This window comes from Gossypium hirsutum, chromosome A01, assembly GCF_007990345.1.
Source record: "Gossypium hirsutum isolate 1008001.06 chromosome A01, Gossypium_hirsutum_v2.1, whole genome shotgun sequence".
Taxonomy (NCBI): domain Eukaryota; kingdom Viridiplantae; phylum Streptophyta; class Magnoliopsida; order Malvales; family Malvaceae; genus Gossypium; species Gossypium hirsutum.
The window spans coordinates 8,549,528-8,564,707 of record NC_053424.1 but is presented as its reverse complement, the minus strand read 5'-3'; the positions used below and the strand labels follow the sequence as shown (position 1 = coordinate 8,564,707).

Here is a 15,180-nt window from a genome sequence, read left to right as displayed (position 1 = left end):
TTTATGCTTTCACCCCTAGGTCAAATTATAAGTTTTATTGTAGTTTCAAAGAGAGAATATAAATTGTATGGTTAGTTTTATATTAAAAATGTAGTTCAATATGGTATCCCATTATTTTTTTATCTTAATTAAGTACATAAATTTAGGTTTTAAATAATTAAAATATTATAAAATTAAAAAAATACAAAATATGTATATAAATTCTAAAAAAATATAATCTAAAAGTTGTATGTAAAAATTTAAATATACAAATAAAATAGAAAATAAATTACGAGAAGTAAAAAAATAAGGATAGGAATGTAGATCCTGATATAAAAGACTGAAGTAATTGTGAAATATTTTAATAATATAGTATAAACATCATTTTCAAACTAATAATTAGATTTAATATTTTGTCGTTACTCATTTAAGGGATAATATTTTCAACATTTTCTCTAATTAAGATTGAAATTTTAATTAAAAAATCTTCCAATCACTCTCTACCTCTAAAAAGTATACATAATAGAATCTCTCTCACTCACTCACTCACTCACTCGCCAATCAATCCCTTTTCCCATTTTCCTTCTCTTTCTCTAAGAAAAATCCCTGCATTCTTTAACTCAAAAACCCCATTTGAGTAATTAATTCCATAAACAATTCAAAGCAACCCCACAGAAAAGAAAATCTTGAAAGCGCGTGAAAAAAAAGAAGAAAATTTGTTAGTTGCTTTGGAGATCATTCTCATTTTATCCTTGAATGCCAGTACCACTGACATTTTCGCAGATTTATATTATTACTTACTACCATAAATCTCGATCCCATTTGTCCTATTTTTTCTCTCCTCTTTCTTCTGTTTGGATGAGACCCTCTTTTCTCTGATCCTTTTATCTCTTGCTCTGATCCTATTTCTTCTGTTTGGACGAGACCCTGTTTTTTCTGATCCTCCTCCTTTTTATCTCTTTCTCCGTGAATCGTTTTCTTGGATCACCCAAAGGATTTTCCTTTAAATAGAATGAGTTAATTTGGTTGGTAGAGTAATTTAACCAAAACCCATCAAGGACAAAAGAGAGTTGTTTCAAATTCCGAGCTCTTTTTTTTTTAGTTTAAGCTTTTTGAGTATTTTTGCAGAGATCAAACAAGTATGGGAAAAACCAATAGTAGTAGAGATTGGACTCAGATCTATGCAATTTACGGCATGGACCAGTGGCAAACACTTGTTTTCCTTTTGTTCCATGCTGTTTGTTTCTCCCTACTTTCAGTCCTCTTCCTTTTAAACTTCGAATCCATTTTCCACTTCTTCCAAACTTTCCTCTCCAGTCCCGGTGCAGCCCGTTTCGCCGCCGGGTTCAGCGGCGGCGTCACGGCTATTTCCGCAGTGTGTTTGTTTTTCGCGGCCGCCAACTTTTTTTACTCCGCCGGGCCGCTGCATTACGACATGGCTCAACGGATGGTGGGGTCGGTTAATGACTGGTCGACCGTGAAGCTAGCGCTTGATATTGGGTGCGGCAGAGGGATTCTTCTCAATGCGGTGGCGACCCAACTGAAAAAAACTGGTAGTTCGGGTCGGGTTGTTGGGTTGGATCCGTCTAAACGAACTACTTTGTCTACGCTACGAACCGCCAACGTTGAAGGTTTGTAACAAAAAGAAAATTTATTATTATTTAATTACAATCTTTATTTATTTTTTTGCCCTAAAAATGGTGATTTTGAAAATTGAAAACAGGTGTGGGGGAGTATGTGACGTGCAGGGAAGGCGATGTGAGGAGCCTCCCGTTTGGGGATAACTACTTCGACGTGGTGGTTTCCGCCGTGTTCGTGCACACCGTTGGGAAAGAATACGGCCACCGGACGGTGGAAGCAGCGGCGGAGAGGATGAGGGTGTTGGGGGAGATGGTGAGGGTGTTGAAGCCCGGTGGAGTGGGGGTTTTGTGGGACCTCCTCCACGTGCCGGAATACGTGCGGCGGTTGCAAGAACTGAAGATGGAAGACATTAGGGTTTCGGAGCGTGTAACTGCCTTCATGGTTAGCAGCCACATGGTATCATTTCGGAAGCCGAGTCAGCATGTTGTGGGTCCCGGTGAAGTCCGCTTGGACTGGAGATGCTGACATGGAAATTATCCAAGTGAAATTATAAGTAAAAATATATACTCCCTAGTTATATATATATTATATGAAAAACGGATTAAGAAAACTGAAAAATTATACATAAAATTGAGAGCCTTTATTTTTATTTTTTTAAAATTCTGGGGAGACGAAGCCAAACCAGATGTTTTTGTTAAAAAAATAATATATACGTAATATGGTTATCAATTATAAATATACTAATGTAGTTGGAAGTTGTGAATAATGAATTAAGTTTTATTTTTCAATTTTTGGTCATGATTTCCTTTTCTATTATTCCAACTTTGATGAAAAGTTTATTATATAATTCTCCATTATTTTTAATAAATAGGTAAAATTTGAACATCTTCCAAAAAAATGATAATTATGTATTTATAAAAGTCGAGATATCCAAATTTTTAGGGTTTTATTTTATGTTAAATTATAATTAAATTTTATTATGATTTGAGTTTATAAATATATTATTGTGACTTAAAAAATATAATACAAAAATAATAAAAAAATTTTGAAGGAAAATAAAAGTGGAAAATGAGAGAAGAGAGAGATATGCTTGTAGGTGTGATTTGGACATAGTGGAGGTTGTGAGTTAGATTAGATGTGATAAATGGTGTAGGGTTAAAGGTATCATTGTCAAATAGAACATGTTCAAAGATGAATTTAGTGGGAGATTTAGTTATTATGTTTATATCGTATCTTAAGTTGGTATTATGAATTAAATTACAGTTTATTTATTTATTTTATTATAGAAATAGTAAATAAAATGTATTTTTAAAATTTTAGATTTTTTTTCTAGAAGGCGAACAAGCTATTGCAAATTCTATTTAGGATAAAATTGGTTTCGGTACTTAGCTTGAATCAAAGTTATCTCTAGCTATAATTGTGAACACTTTGCCCATGTTGATTTGTCCTCATTATATAATTTGCAATTTAACATCCTTCATAGAATCATGCCCCATCTCCTAAACACTATCACATGAATATTGTGTGTTCTTCTGCTCCATTTTAATTGAAGCATTGTATGTATTTTGTCTTTATTATGATAATAAAGTACAACTGATGAATGATAAAGAACTTATATTCGAATAAAAATTAAATTTTAATTAAAAAATAAAAGTGAAATATAGAGTAATGGTACAAAAGCATCCATGTATTCAGTCATTTTTAATCAATTTCTTTATTTTATTTTTTTAATAATGTTTTGCCAGTAATTAGATCTTGGAAGTCTTGAGATCAAAGTAAGAAAAAAAAGGATGAAAGATGGGTGCATAATTAATAATTAGTTCAGAGAAAACACATTAATTGCAGCATGTGTGTTTTCACTTTAAGGTAAATTTTGTAGTTGAAGTTTGAAGCATGAATCAAGGTCCATGCTTTCATGCATTAAATGTTGTTTTTGTCTTCTTGTCCAAATAATTTAATTGTTCCATGTGTCTCTGTGTCCTCCCTAATCTCTCTCAAATTTGCACCATTTATTCATTTAACCTTTCCCGAAAATCCTTCTTAATGGGGAACCTCAATGTTTTGTCTTGATTTCTGGGAAATGTAAATATAACTGTTTTCTATTACAAACACACATATATATTAAAATATTTCAAATAAATTGAAAATTTATTTTCAAGTTTAATCTAATCACTCTGACTCCTTTTACCGTACAAATAATAACAAAAATATTTAAAAATATTTTTATTCTTTAATTGTATTTTAATTTTGATCCGAGATAGCTAGCAAGATTTAATAAGTTCCCTGATTAAGGCCAAATCTGTGGATACTTCTACTCTTTAACTGTATAATATATTATATATAATACATGTAAAAGAAAATAATTTATTTAGATTAATATTTTAACGATCTAACTATCATATTTTATATTTTACTTATGTCAAATTTAATGTAAATTCAGTATTTTATATTAATGTGATGGGAAATATCGAATTAGTTTAAAAATTTACATGGATGGCAAGTAAAATTATAATCATAAATTTAACTGTTGAATCGTTAAAATATTAATAGTACAAAAATATACAAAAAAGTGTAAATAAATCCCTCCTAAAAATAATTCTAAAAGAATAAACTTGTTTGTTTTGTGCCAAGGACCTATCATAACATCAGAAGGGTGCAACTATAGATTACCTTTATTATGAGGTAATTGTTAAACAAATGGATAAAAAATAAAAATTCTCATTTAAAGATGAAAAAAATTTAAGGGATAAATTGCATTCAACAAATATAAAAAATATTTAAAACAAGCTTTTTTTTCTCAACTTCCTTTTAAAAAATCATTTAATTAAAAAAAATTAAATTGCCTACAATTATAAATCAGCTTCTACAACATGATCATCTGAATTATCAATTAACATCTCAGTTCTGAAAAGTAATTTTAGGTATGGAATTACTTTAGGGAGCACATGCAAATCAGCCAAGTTTATAGTCATTAGGTCAAAAGCTATGCAGGTTTTGTGCATGCTTATTTCATCCAATACAGGGACTTTTGGGTACCTTTGGCTGAAGTGTGTAAGAATGACACGATATGCGGCAGCCGAGTTTCCTACTTCTATAGCTTCCTTTGTTGTACTGTGATTCTTTGCTATGGCCTCCCCTGCCATGCCATCCTCAAAAGTTGCCTGCATATCCCAAAAAGCAAATGAAGTTAATAGCCACATAATTTTCAATTCATGAGTTCAATGGTCCCTCCAAGGAGAAAAAACCAAATAGAGGTCATCTAATCTTTACAAGTATTTGCTTTATATCAATTCTTCATTTGCATTCGTTAAAATAATTTAAAAGGAAAGGAACACTAAGGATCTGTTCGATTTTCTTTATTCACAACTTCCGTAGGTACTTGCCTCATGTATAAGAATAGTAGCTCCCTGAGATGCTTCTACCATTTCTGAGCATGGTCGAGTATCACCGGAGTACACAACTTTCCAACCTGGTATTGCTTTTCCGATACTGTTTATTCTGTCAGCAGCTTTCAGGACAACACCGAATGACTCTGGGCAGTGCACAACAGGAAAACTGATGCCTTTCAATTCCTGCTTCGTTGAGAACTTTCTTCAGACGGTTTAGTAAAGCAAAAGTTTCAACTTTGGCAACCGGAACACTTAGTTTTAATCTTTTTGAACTGCCCTGCGAACAACTTTCTCTACTTGAAGTTAAGTTACCATTCTTTACATCTTCATCCCTTTCAAGAACCAATTCATTATTTTTGTTTGATTCATTATCTAACTCAAAAGTTTCCCATGAAAATAATGTAGTGGCTTTATTATCCAAGAACTGCATATCTAAATCTTCAAGTCTTTGATATGCATCCAGAAAACGTTTAAGCTGTGATGGCCCTAGAACAATTAATGGATCATGTGACACTCCCTTCAACAAATCACGTCTCAGAGTAAGAATCCGAACTAAGCCTACATGATGATCAGCATGGATGTGAGAAATCCAAATGCAAGCAAGATTTCTCACAGCACTTTCCGCACCCTCCATGCCGTATCTGTTCTCAAGGTTTATAAACAGCTGTATCAATGAAAGGGAAGAAAAAAGGAATCATAAAGGTGTGATTTAAAAGATTTTTGTCATGTTACCTTCTTTTTAGTTGTGCCAGGGTTCCTTCACCACAATCTAGGAGCAAACTTCCATTTGAGAAAAGATTGAAATAAATAGCAGTAACATTGCGATACTTAGAAGGTTGTGATGAACCGGTCCCCAAAAATGTAACCTCTAGTTCGTCTCTTCGTATATTTTCCAGACAACTAGGAACACTATTTTCATCCAGGATTGGCTTGTCAGTCATAACTTTAGAGATAGCACACTCTTTTCTCTCTGCAGGTTTCTGCCACAACTGGCTAACATGTTGGGCTGCATCTGCTATATCTGGACTCTCTAAAAGTAATTCATCAATGACTGCTGATGCTGCCTGTGGACTTGGAACATTTGATCTATCTAATCCAAGATGAGCATGGGGGCGCAGAATAAACTGTTTTAACATGTCAAAATAGTTTTATTACCTAATATAGCTGATAAATAGGTTAAACAACGTACTTTCATTGCATTTCAAAGATAATTAAATACAACATGGTGTAACAAGCCAAATTTACTAGGAAGAGACAAAAATAAAAGAAAAAAGAAAGTTAACACTAGTCTCATTTTAAAGAGCAACTTAAAATTTAACATTAAAACACAACAAAAAAAGAGCAAATGATTGATATAAAAATAAGATCACAAACAGTATAAGAACTTCAAATGACATAAAATTTCTTTTTACCATATAAAAATGAATAATCGCTCCATAGAGATGTTAATGGTGAATCTCCAGAATCTTATCATGTCTGTGAAACTTTTATAAATTTTAGTTCTTTAACAAAGAAACTATGGCATGAAACAAACCAATCAACTGAGAAGCAGGGGAAAAAATAGTTAATAATAGTTTAAGGAAAGGCCAGATATCTGCACTAAAACACTAGAAGGAAAAGACTAAAGAATGTGATACAGAATGTAGAACAAAACACTAGAGAAACTTTTTGATTACTAGATCCTAATGAGAAACAAAGTAGATAAATAGACAAAAGTTTTCTGCTCGAAAATTTAACCATATTTCAGCAAGAAAGCTTGTATCAAGCTTTAAGGAAAACGAAAAAAAAAAATCTAATAACTAGTTAAATGATTAAGTAATTTTCAAAACCAACGCATGGAGAAATAGAAAAGTTTTAGATACCTTTAGGAGATTTTCTGCAAAGATGCCATCAGAAAGCTTTGAAGTTGGATCCTGCAAAAACAAGCATAATGAAGTTTACTGTTGTCTCAAATTATTCAACCACAACCAATCAAATGACTAAAATTTATCAAGCATGTCGGAACATGCCTCACTTAAGAAATTGAAGTCTGATGCAGTACTAATGGGGTGCTGAATAGAAGAAGACATAAGTGGAAATAGATGAGGACATAAGTAATTAAGTCGGGCTGTGATCCTTGCACTTGATTTTAGGATTGGATTCTGCACTTCATTCCTGCAAACAACATTAATCTTCAAAAAAGGTCAAATAATTTAGGCAAAAATAATTCTTTAGAAAAAAAAAAACTCACATTACGTATCCAGCCATAACATGCTGGGCTGAACTAAATTTTTTCATCCATTTCTTGTAATGAGAACTATTTACAACAGAAGCAGGGCCTAAATGAATAACACAATTGACAATATTGCCACTTTGTGATTGATTACTGGAATCTGAATAATAATCATTAAGAGATTGTGCGGAGATAAGTTCTAGTGCATGGGAACTAGTTGGACAGTCAACTATAATCACAATGGGACCAGGGACAGGAGCACCCATTACATCATTTGGATGAACCTAAGCGACAACATAAACAATGCACAACGTAAAAAAAAAAACAAGTTTCTATTAGAGAAGAAAAAAAAAAAAAAGAAAAACCGAGCATAATTTATTTCTTCTTAATTTTGAAGAACTCACTGTGATATCTAACAAATCTGACTTGACTGATTTCCCTTGAGTCAATTCCTTATATTTTGTCTTCACTGTTATGCCAAGAGCGTCTGCCTTTTCTTTGTAAAATTTCCCCTTAATCTCATGCAATTCACACACATATATCACTGACACATCACTTGGCTTCACATCAGAAGCTTTCACACCATTTGGCTGTAAGAGAATGGCTGATATTTTGACATCTTTGAACTTGCTTGCAACTGCTGCAGAGCTGTCTATTTGAAGAGGGCCAGTATGAGAGACGAGATTGGTGTGAACCATGGAATGATGAGGGATGAAGCACTTCATAGCATCAACCAATATGTTGAGATTTGAAGGACCCCAAATGTTAACCTATGAGGAAAACAAGGGAAAACACCTAAGTTAAGATGAAATTCTGGTGACACTGGCAAAATATTTACTAAATATAAATAAGATATTTTAAGTCAATTGGAACTTACAGGCACTCCATCTCCCATGCCAGCCAAAGTCAAAAGCAAACCTACAAAGAAAAAAAAATAATTAACACCTTTCAATCCAGCCAGATAATCACAAATTATCTCTCAAAAGTTGAGACACAAACCTGGAAGTCCACCAACAGTCTCTGAGCAGACACGGGAAAGACATATGTGATCTATCTGAAAAGAATTGATATCATTGGTAGCAATCTAAAGAAATATGTGTACATTAACAAAGCTTAGAAGTATTTATTGATAGCAAAACTCTAATCTGGATAATACCTTTGATAGTTTAATCTTATGTTCAGCACAAAATCGTTGTAAGCCCTGTAATACCAACAAGTAGATTAAGGGATCAAATATAAACGTTTCAGTTCCTTGAGGCTTGAATATCAAGCACCATTTACAACACAAATAAAATTATATGGATAAAACTGAGATTATCTAATAATCACACAAACAAAAGTAATTTTTTAATGTCATCATAAGACAAGAATTACCTCTCCGGCATTAAAGATAAACCTTTGTCTGTCAAAGAAAAGTAAAATTGAAGGCATTGTATCATGAGTATCCATTCCAACACCCAAAATCTGTACAAATTAACCAACAAAGAGAAATATTGAAACAAGTCGTGAAACCACAATGTGTGGAACAATTTATGTCTCGAAAGGAAAATATTAACAAGTAAAAAGAAAAAGGATAAAACATCTTCCCAGCATAACTAATTTTAGAATATAAGCTCGAATTGTGAAAACCAGAAAACTAATTTTAACTTAAAAGTTGAACTTTAAACAAATTCACTCTATTTAAATCTATTAAAATTCACAATAACAGTGTATCATCTTACAATCTTATAGCATATATTCAAATAAATAATAATTACATTACATGTTTATAATAAGATAAAATAATTAATTAGTATATTATAGCCATAACTGATTATCAAAGTGATTAAAGATAAGTTTCCAGAATGAAACATGATTACCAACCAGTAAACAAGTACACACAGATATATCTATAAACAGAGATTTATAAGAAAGTTAAAAATATTAAAAATATGAAGAAATACCTGAATATAGGCAGTAGTATTGGTAGAATTAGCAGTATGATGTTTGAGCGGAAATTTTTTCATGACGGTAGGCTTACTACTTCTATCAGTCCCCTTTGCCCTAGCTTCGTTAAACTTAAATTCTTTAGTTTTCACCATTGACAGACAAAGAACAGAGCAACGGCGAAAGCAACCTGAGAAAACTGTATAATCCCTTCCCCGGTAGCGACCAAGACTTTGCTGCTGAGAAACGTGCAACGATATCAGCGGGGACAATTGATGTAAATATAAATATGTTTTTCTTTTCCTTAAATAAACCAAAAATAAATAAAACTTTTATTTTTTAAGTAAAATATAAAAAAAATTAATTATTTTATAATAACCTGGTATCGATGTGGATACGGGCTTTTTCATTCGGGTTGGGTGGCCCGAGTCCAATAACAAAAATCGGTTCATTCTGTTTTCACTTCCCTCCTTTCGTAGTCCTCACGTGTCCTCCAAAACGTTTCTTCTTTTCCAAGATTTCATTTCTTAATCAAATCATACAGTAAGTTCTCTCTCTGCTCGAATGTACTCTAGTTATGAATCTTTTTAAATCTTTTTTTGAGATTTCACTGTTTGGCAGCAGAAGCTTATCAATGTGTACTCTGTTTCTTTTTCTTTTTTTCCTTTTTCTGTTTTGTTTAGGGTAACTTCTAAAATGAATTGTGAAGTATAATAGAGGCAATTACGATAAACTTGGTAGTAATCTGCATTATTAAATTTTCTTATGTGTGAGATTTTGAATATTAGCAATGAATTGCTTGTTTTCCTGGGTTTTGTTTGGATTAGTTTAACAGCTAAAAAGTTTGCTTGAGCTATGTTTGATTAATTGGCTCAGTTGATAGCTAAAAGAAGGGTGAGAACAAGAAAGAACGAGATTAAATTATTTGCTCTTTCTAGTTTTTATGATTGATTTTTTTTTTTTTTGGCTTTCAAAGAAATTTCTGAACATGTCATTTCGGTAACTTAGACTTGAATATAGATTTAGAGATGATACAGAAGAGTTTTTGTTTATGTTTTGAATGGATTAGTTTTTGTTTATGTCTGGATTATTTTAAATTATTTGCTCATCCTTGTGTAACATTTTACTTAGATTTATGTTAGTTTAGCATAAAATATTGTAGCTTTCTTCGCATTGCAAGTGCATATATAATAAGGCATGTTCTTTGAAATTGTATGGATTGCAGGACTTTGCGAACATTGTATGGACTTTTTATGTTTTGTTGTGGAACTCTCTTTTTAAGTTCATGAAATAATCAACTATTTTTGGTCTTGAAATTGCACTATTGACCTGTTCAAAGTTGAACAAATAAATTATGCAAAAAAAAAAACCCTTAGAAATTGCATGCAGCAACAGCTAAAAGTGAAAGTTTTGTCTTAATCCATAGATATGCAGTAAAAAGTAGGGTTCTCGAGGTTTAAATACAATATATCTTTGCTCTTAAAGAAGTAACAAAATGAGACAACAGATGCAATTGGGATATCTGCTCTTAGTGGCATTGTCCTTTATAATGCGCATAATATATGCTCATGTTTTTCCTTTCTTTACAGTTCATAATGAAGTGGCTGTTTAAGTTTGATAAGGACAAATGGCAGAAGAGGCAGAGGCAGATGCAGAAAAATCTCAGGAGTATGGAGAGTATAAGGAAGATAAAGAGAGAACTCATTCTTTTCTTTAAGAGAAATCATGAATTTTTTCATGTGGAGCGATGTATAGAGGATGCTGCAGGGGATCCAATAGCAATTCAAAAAATGGTACTTTTCACTATCTACATGCAAGACAAGCTATCTATTAAATGCATGGAAGTGTGCCCCATCCGACTTTTAGCATTTTCTTCTTCTCATTGTTATAGTTTGACAGTATTCCTGTAATGGTGAGAGATATGATGAGTGGTAACGAGAGTTTCCAATTAGCGGCTACAGCTAGAGTGAGTTTTTTGTTATCAACTGGTATGAGTGTAATTCCTATATACCTAACTTGTTTGCTCTTGTGAAGAGAAAATTAAAAGTTTTTGACCCTTTTTCCTGCTTTTTAGAAAATCCTCCAATTGATGTAGTTATTCAAAGTGGTGTCGTTCCTCACTTTGTGCGATTTCTTATTGAGCAATATGGCTTCCAACACAAGGTTTGAAGGCTATTTACAGAGTTTCCCTTGGTGAAGTGAACTACTCTTTTGGAATATATAAATCACAAATAACATCACTGTGTTTTCCTTTCTATGTAGCTTTATTCTGTAAGTGCTTTATATGCTATTGGAAAAGGGTCATTAGAACAGGCAGTCGCTGTAATTAAACATGGAGCCATACCTATGTTTATACGGCTGTTGTGTTGCTCTGAAGAATGTTATCAATTGAAGGAGCTGGTTCGTGCTTATTCACTTCCATATTTTATATAGTTGTTCTTTACCTAGTTATTTGATTTACTGCATGCTTCGTAATAAATTAGGTGGCAGCAGCTTTGGGTAGTCTGGCCAATCAATCTCCTGATTTTAGAGACTATGTTCTTCAGTTTGGTACTCTTACTCCATTGTTATCTTTATTAGATAACCACTTGGAGCCTCCTATGCTTCATGAGAAGATAACCTTGTTGCGTGCATGTAGCAACACCTTGGCTATAGTCTGTCAAGGAAATCCAGCACCATCATTTAACCAGGTATAAAGTGAAGTAGGCAGCTAAATTGAATTTTAACTGATAACTTACATCATTTCATTTGAAGTGTAGATGTTGACTTGCTGTTGTCTTTTCTAGATAAGGTCTGCACTGCCAATTCTTCGTAGACTTATTCATTTGAACCCTCCGGTTGGAGTTATTGGTGACGTTTTTGAGGATGCTTGCCTGTGTCTCTCTTATCTATCAAATGGTTCAGCTGAACAAATCCAGGCTCTAATCGATGCAGATGTCTGTGCAAGGCTCGTTATGCTTTTAGGGTAAGATCATGTCTCAAGCATAGTTTACCTTTTCCAGTTGCAAAAACTGTCTGGTCATGCCTTTTATTTTTATGTCTGCGACCTTGTTTGATTAAGTGGTTTGTTTAATCCAGTTTTTCAGATGGAAAAATTGTTGAGCATGTGCTTAGAACAGTAGGAAACATTTTTAAGGGAGTTGATTCTCAAATTCAGGTATATCATATGTTTGAGCATTTTCTTAATTTCCTAGTAAAGTATCTTTCACTATCATTGCCTTTTATTTACAAATTGGATGCATTTTATATGGTGTATCAGGATTAACTAAGTTGGTGCTTTATTTCAATTATAGTATACAGAAGTCATCAATGGATTCTGAAATAATAACTTAGTCTACATTCGTTTCCAGATTCTGATAAACAACGGGGTTTTCTTTTGTTTTAATGCTATTCTCATGCATGGGAGTAACAGTTCTGTTCTGGGGAAAACTTGTTCGGCAATCCCAACTTTGACAGCTAGAGGTAGAAATCAGATGCAAGTAGGAATTTACTATGGTTTTGTATGAACTTATTTCTTCTGTAAATATAAATCACCTTAATCGTTTTCATTGAATATTTAGTGTTCCAAAGACTGATGAAATCTATAGGTTTATTCTTATACAAATTTTTGTATGTTGTATGCTCTGTTTCATTGAACATTTGTTAGCGTTTATTAATTTTCTTTGAAACAGAAAATTATGGATGCACATATTATCCCATCTCTCCTATATCTTTCCCAATCTGACAACTATGATGTTGAGGTTCGATGGGATGCTGCCTGTGCTTTATCAAATGCTGCCCGAAGAGGCTCCAATGAGCAGATTCGGTACTTCCATTAACCAATTTGTTTTACCTTTTGGCCTCTCCATACTGATTTTCGACTTGTCTGCATGGATTATTGTTGCTCGCGTTTAACCATGGTGTTAGTTCGTTAATATATGCTGTTATGATTTATCATACTCGGACTTGGATGTGTGTTGAATAGGATATATGTCTGATATGGACTGGATCAAATTTTCCGAGTTTTAGAACTTCGGAGGTCATATTGTGATAGTCATGTATCAAATATGAGTACCTAATATAAGCACTCCAAGAAAAATAGAGTCAAAGCAACATTAAGTTACCTTCCTACTTTTTATTGCTCCAATCTCTATGGAGTTGTTTACAAGGGTAACTTTAGTGGTGAAATTGTAACGAAAAATCAAACCTTGCTGCTTGTTCATTTTTATTATGCCCGAGAGAAGCATCAAAACAAGGTTTTAGCTTACACGATTTGTACTATTTCAGGTTCTTAGTAAACCAAGGTTGCATTGGACCACTTTGTGATCATATACTCTGTCCAGACCGGAAGACATCAATACTGTGCCTTAAAGGACTCAAGAGCGTTCTAAAGGCAAGTGAAATTATGCATAGCACTAGGAACCTTTATACCCTGATCATTACTGACTTCGATGGCTTTGGTAAAGTAGAGAAATTACAGAGTGATCCGGATATTGGTGAAATGGCCATGAAACTTTTGATGAAATATGGGGTTTAGGCAAAACTGAGAGAGGGACGGACAACAGTTGCAAAACCCTAACGATATTGGACTATTGACTTGGCTAGTGTAATTTTGGAACAAGGACCAGATCATCTCCCAGGATCCTGATATATTTTTAAATGTTAACAATTCATTTTATATAAAAATTTCCATATAAAGCCATTTGGAATTGAATCGTGTTGGTCTGCAGATTACAATGATACACAACTCTTCTGTACATGAGCCACAACACATTACACCAACTGGTGAAAGCAGTGAAGGAACAAAATTTGGTCTAAATCTAAATCTGTGACAGTTAAAAGTTTTTTATAGAACAAAGTTTACTTATCAAAAGTGGAAATTTTATGGCCAGAGATTCAGTATGAGGAAAATCCATGATGATCAGGCTGGAATGCAGAAGGATGAACTAAGTGCAGGAGGCAAGACACAAACGAGGTGAGGTCCGGCTGGACTGCAGCTTATGTTTGCCTCATCGATATCTGGTAGCCCGAGATGAGGGGGGTGGACATAACCGGCATTGAGTGGCATGCATAGTACGGAAATAAATATCCTTGAACCTGTAATTGGAAATAAAATGGCATTTACATTCACACCAATAGATATGATAATATGATTGCCTTATCAACTCAGCTACGTAGCCATCAGGAATTATCATTAAGAATTGAAAAGGGAAGCAGTTTTTAAACCTTGCTTGGTGGAGAGAGAAACATGCCCTCTTTTCCTCCCGGCTATCATCCAATTTTCGGAATTCGCATTCACTTCATATAGTACATCATCCTGTCAATAAAGCAATAAACATGAATTACAGAGGTGCAAGCTTTGGCCAACTTTGGTCGAGAAGGATTATTTCAACTTACATTGGTTTGAGGAACCCTGCTCTCCTCGATGTCTTTCAACCTCTCAACCCTCCATTTCATGATAACAAGTTGCCCGACCCGTAGACCATCAGAAGGAAGAGGTAGAAACCCAACAGCCAGGCATGGATCAAGAACAGGCCGTTGCAAAATTACAGCACTCCGGAAGATTATATCCTGACTAGTACCCTCAATTTCATTTGATTTTGCAGCCACGGGTGGGTGTGCCCCAATGGTCCTATCACCAGCAATTCTATAGCTGATGTTTAATATGCTCTCTGGTTGAGCCTTATTTTCATCTGTAAAAGCACGAGGTTGATTACTTGTTACAGGGCAATATGGGAAGGTGTATTACATTTCCGCAATGTTATCACATACAGGGCTTGTTAATTCTAAGACAATAAATATAATGCACAGCCTCAGTGAGTCAGACGTTTTAAAGTAAATAAACAGGTCGAGAATCACAGAAGCAGAAGCTTACAGTCCTATACCCTCATACTATCCTAAAAGACATGAAAACCATACCTAGAGCTGTTCCATTCCCCAAACATACACGGAATAGGAGTCCTGCTCTTGAAGTTGGAGATATGACGAGAGGGAAAAAGCCGGAAACTGGTCTTCCATCATCTTGTCCAGCGTGAACAAATCCGTCTTGAAGATCAAGCCAAGCATCATTGACAGTCAATGTGGCCTTCACCTGGGAGTGCAGTGTTACCTGGA

The 15,180-nt window shown here is 33.9% G+C and overlaps 2 protein-coding genes and 1 pseudogene across 5 annotated transcripts; 2 read left to right on the top strand and 1 right to left on the bottom strand.

Moving 5' to 3' along the window:
• Positions 1 to 492: 492 nt before the first annotated feature.
• On the top strand, positions 493 to 2,348 carry LOC107917948 (uncharacterized). Its single transcript, XM_016847386.2, has 2 exons — positions 493 to 1,610; positions 1,703 to 2,348. Exons 1-2 carry the CDS (start codon positions 1,121 to 1,123, stop codon positions 2,083 to 2,085), a joined length of 873 nt encoding a protein of 290 aa, XP_016702875.2. The 5' UTR covers positions 493 to 1,120; the 3' UTR covers positions 2,086 to 2,348.
• Positions 2,349 to 4,379: 2,031 nt separating this feature from the next.
• LOC107918129 (tRNAse Z TRZ4, mitochondrial-like) lies at positions 4,380 to 9,380 on the bottom strand (annotated as a pseudogene).
• Positions 9,381 to 9,410: 30 nt separating this feature from the next.
• Positions 9,411 to 13,869, top strand: LOC121204893 (importin subunit alpha-4). Of its 4 annotated transcripts, XR_005900044.1 has the most exons (10): positions 9,411 to 10,880; positions 10,979 to 11,075; positions 11,162 to 11,250; positions 11,350 to 11,487; positions 11,571 to 11,777; positions 11,874 to 12,052; positions 12,166 to 12,244; positions 12,438 to 12,549; positions 12,759 to 12,892; positions 13,354 to 13,490. XR_005900044.1 is itself a non-coding variant. In XM_041075677.1 (9 exons), the coding sequence occupies exons 2-9, from the start codon at positions 10,997 to 10,999 to the stop codon at positions 13,601 to 13,603; spliced, it is 1,155 nt and encodes a 384-aa protein (XP_040931611.1). In that variant the 5' UTR covers positions 9,411 to 10,880; positions 10,987 to 10,996; the 3' UTR covers positions 13,604 to 13,869. The 4 variants fall into 4 exon arrangements, 3 of the variants coding, with proteins under 3 accessions (XP_040931611.1, XP_040931601.1, XP_040931610.1); XM_041075677.1 differs by lacking the exon at positions 12,438 to 12,549 and having other exon boundaries at positions 10,987 to 11,075; positions 13,354 to 13,869; XM_041075667.1 differs by lacking the exon at positions 12,438 to 12,549 and having other exon boundaries at positions 13,354 to 13,869.
• Positions 13,870 to 15,180: the final 1,311 nt, after the last annotated feature.